Source organism: Morone saxatilis, unplaced genomic scaffold, assembly GCF_004916995.1.
Source record: "Morone saxatilis isolate NCDOM2014 unplaced genomic scaffold, NCSU_SB_2.0 Contig14, whole genome shotgun sequence".
NCBI classification, from domain to species: Eukaryota; Metazoa; Chordata; class Actinopteri; family Moronidae; genus Morone; species Morone saxatilis.
The window spans coordinates 3,506,101-3,509,088 of NW_023339696.1; the positions used below are offsets into that span (position 1 = coordinate 3,506,101).

The 2,988-nt window shown below is 47.2% G+C and overlaps 1 protein-coding gene across 1 annotated transcript; it reads right to left on the bottom strand.

Moving 5' to 3' along the window:
* Nucleotides 1–840: 840 nt before the first annotated feature.
* On the bottom strand, nt 841–2,688 carry LOC118322624 (homeobox protein Hox-B1a-like). Its single transcript, XM_035654349.1, has one exon. It carries the CDS (start codon nt 1,941–1,943, stop codon nt 1,044–1,046), a length of 900 nt encoding a protein of 299 aa, XP_035510242.1. The 5' UTR covers nt 1,944–2,688; the 3' UTR covers nt 841–1,043.
* Nucleotides 2,689–2,988: the final 300 nt, after the last annotated feature.

Consider the following 2,988-nt stretch of genomic DNA (forward strand, 5'->3'; position numbering starts at 1 on the left):
AAACACATGAAGGCTGTTTATTATTATTATTATTATTATTATTATTATTATTATTATTATTATTATTTTACTTTAAAACGACAAGATAGCAGTATTCAAGTTTATGACGTAACGAGGAAATTAAATGTTTCTATTCGTTGTTCTATATTCGTTACAGCAATAACCAAATAAACCTCCATATTTTAATTTAAAATGTATTTGTTTGTCACTTTGTCACAATGAAAAGCAAAACAAAATTCCTGAAAGAGATTCATGTTTTTTCTTTCTTTATTGTAAAGCGGAATTATGAGTTTTTCATTATAATAAAAATAAAATGCTTCAGGTTTTGGTGCAGTCGCAGTTCTTGTTAAAGAAAGGTTTCCGCCAAGACAACAAATGTGTTATTGTTGTCGAAAGACGTGTGAGATGAATGCATGTGTCATTATTATACTTTTCTTTTTTATAAATGTGACCTAAAAATACATTTATGGCACACCTCAAATGTTTTTTGTTTTTTCTTATTTCTTAATTCTGCGTCGGTTTACAGTGAAACGAGTTCAGACTTGAGTGATTAAGACAAGTGAAAAGAGGACAGAACAGTAAGAACATTTACATTAGAAAAGGCTGACATCTGTGTACAGAGAGAAAATGAAACCCGAGGCCTGCAGGGAAAAAAGAAACATTTTAGGCTAATATTAATTTCGTTATTTATCAAGAGTTATTGGGCCTCTTGAGCTCATACTGTTACAGAAAGTCTCTTTAACAAAGCCTTTCAGACAACTGACAACTTACAACTGTTTTATAGCCTGGCTTTATTTTTCTCATTATGTTGCTGACTATTAGCTATTTTGTTTTATTTTTTTTCCAACATCTCAGCTATTTATAATCCATTCTTAAAATAAGCTACTTATTTTCGGCCCTTTGCTGTAACATTTCCGTTGACAGCCACTATGATAAATGCGGAAGAGGCCACTGCTCCTCATCTTCAGTGGAAACCTCACAAATCACTACTGAATCTCAGCAGTTGCTGACTGCAGGCCCAGCCTCTTCTAAAGGCTTCATCTTTAACCAGTTATCGCCAGAAAGATCACCCACCCCCGCTCACCTGTTTTAGGCGGGTTCCTCTTCACCTTCATCCAGTCGAAGGTCTGCCCCTGCCCGGCCTGCTGGCCCTCCTCGTCCCCCCTCTCTCGGTCCTGTGAGACGGGTAGCTCCCCGTAACCTCCGCCGTGAGGAAGCCCCAGGTAGCCCGCTGCGTCCAGACCCCCACCAAGCTGCTGTGGGTACTGTGAGCCGGCCAGTGCGCCCTGAGGCCCGCAGTAGGCCCCGGCCAGGGCCCCGTAGCTGGGGCCTACGCTGGGGGCCGAGCTGGGGAAGGTTGATTGATGGTAGTAGGTGGAGGCCACAGGCTCCTCCATGAAATACTGCGAGTGAACGGGGTTGGGAGGGCCCGTCGCGGAAGCGTACTCTGAGTTTCTGGCGCACGCCTGGCCCGCGTAGGCCCCGGTGTTGCCGCTATTCCCGGTATTATAAGGAGACAATGTTCCGCTTTGTACGCTTTGGGTTTGGTGAAGGTGAGGATGATGATGGTAGCCGCTGTGCGTCTGCTGATGCTGTTGTTGTTCATGATGGTGATGAGGATGCTGCTGATGATGCTGGGTCGCCCCTGTGGTCCCGTGCGCTCCCTCACCTCCAGTGCCCCCGTACAGTCGCCCATCCCCGGTGTAACTCGCCCCCGCGGCGCTGCTGTCACTTCTCGTCCCGTTAACGGGAGCTGGAGGGCCGGTTGGTCCCGTGTGGAAGGCGCCGGAGGTCACCGGGAAGCCCTGGTGCTGATCCAGAGGATGGTGGTGGTGATGCAGATGGTGATGGTGGTGGTGGTATCCAGATTTAGGCGCAGGATAAGCGCCGGTCCCCGGTCGGTTACAAATGGAGTATTCCACAAAGGAGTTCATGTTGTCCATGCAGACCGGAGGCACGGTGGGAATGAGTTCAGTTAAAAATGCTCAGCAGGAAACGGGAGCCCAAAGGTGACGGTAGCAGAACTTAGGTGGAAGAAAACATCAACAAAAATCGAAATGTTCCATTAAAAAGGTTTTTTTTCCCAAGAGTCAATAGGATGATGTGGAATCCCTCTGAGCGAGCATAAACCGAAAGAAAAATAAAAACCTCCAAAGGAAAAAGAAGCAGGCTATCTTTGGACAAAAATCATCAACTAAAATTAAATTAAAATTCAGTCAAATCTGAATAGAAAATAAAAATAAAAACGTCAGAAAGTTCCAATGTGCAGGGGAAAAGTAAAGTCTGCACGTCCCCAAACCCGAAACACACATGAATAATGCTCTGCTGCGGTGTGTGTGTGTGTGTGTGTTTGCGTAAACGGAAGGCCTGTCAATAGCTCAACTCAACCTGAGCTCACCAAACGCGCCTCAGTGACAGCGGGAAACACCGCGAGAACACACCTCTCCACCCCCACACAGGTTACTCTCCGTCCTCCGCTCGGCCTTTCTCTCAAACTCCCTGCTTTCCCCTCTTTTTCCGTGACTCTCTTTCTCTCCCCCTCTCTCTCTCTCTCCCATTCTCTTTTCCGTGTCATTTCTTTTCTTACCTCTGTCGCGGGTCACGTGAGTCGTCGTCACGTCGCCTATGGTGACCGGAGGCCAGAAGTTTGTCGGTCGGTCTCGGGAGCGGGGGAACCAGTGTGTGTGTGTGTGTAGGGGAGGGGAGGGGAATGGGGGGGAACCTTTTGGTTTAGAAGTGGAGTTTGCGCGCGCGCGTTTATATCGACGCACGCGCCTCATCCATCACTCGCCGTGACATTAGCACGACAAAGAGACTTCAATCAAACCGGCCCATCAATCTGATATCAGCACGGATCTGTCAGAGCAAAGAGAGAGGCAGAGAATAAAAGAGGAGCTGTGAGCCGGCCTGCTGCTTCCAGACCTGCTCCCTGCAACAGTCCTCCCAGAAAGCAACCTACAGTACAAACACTGCTTCTCCTAATGCCAC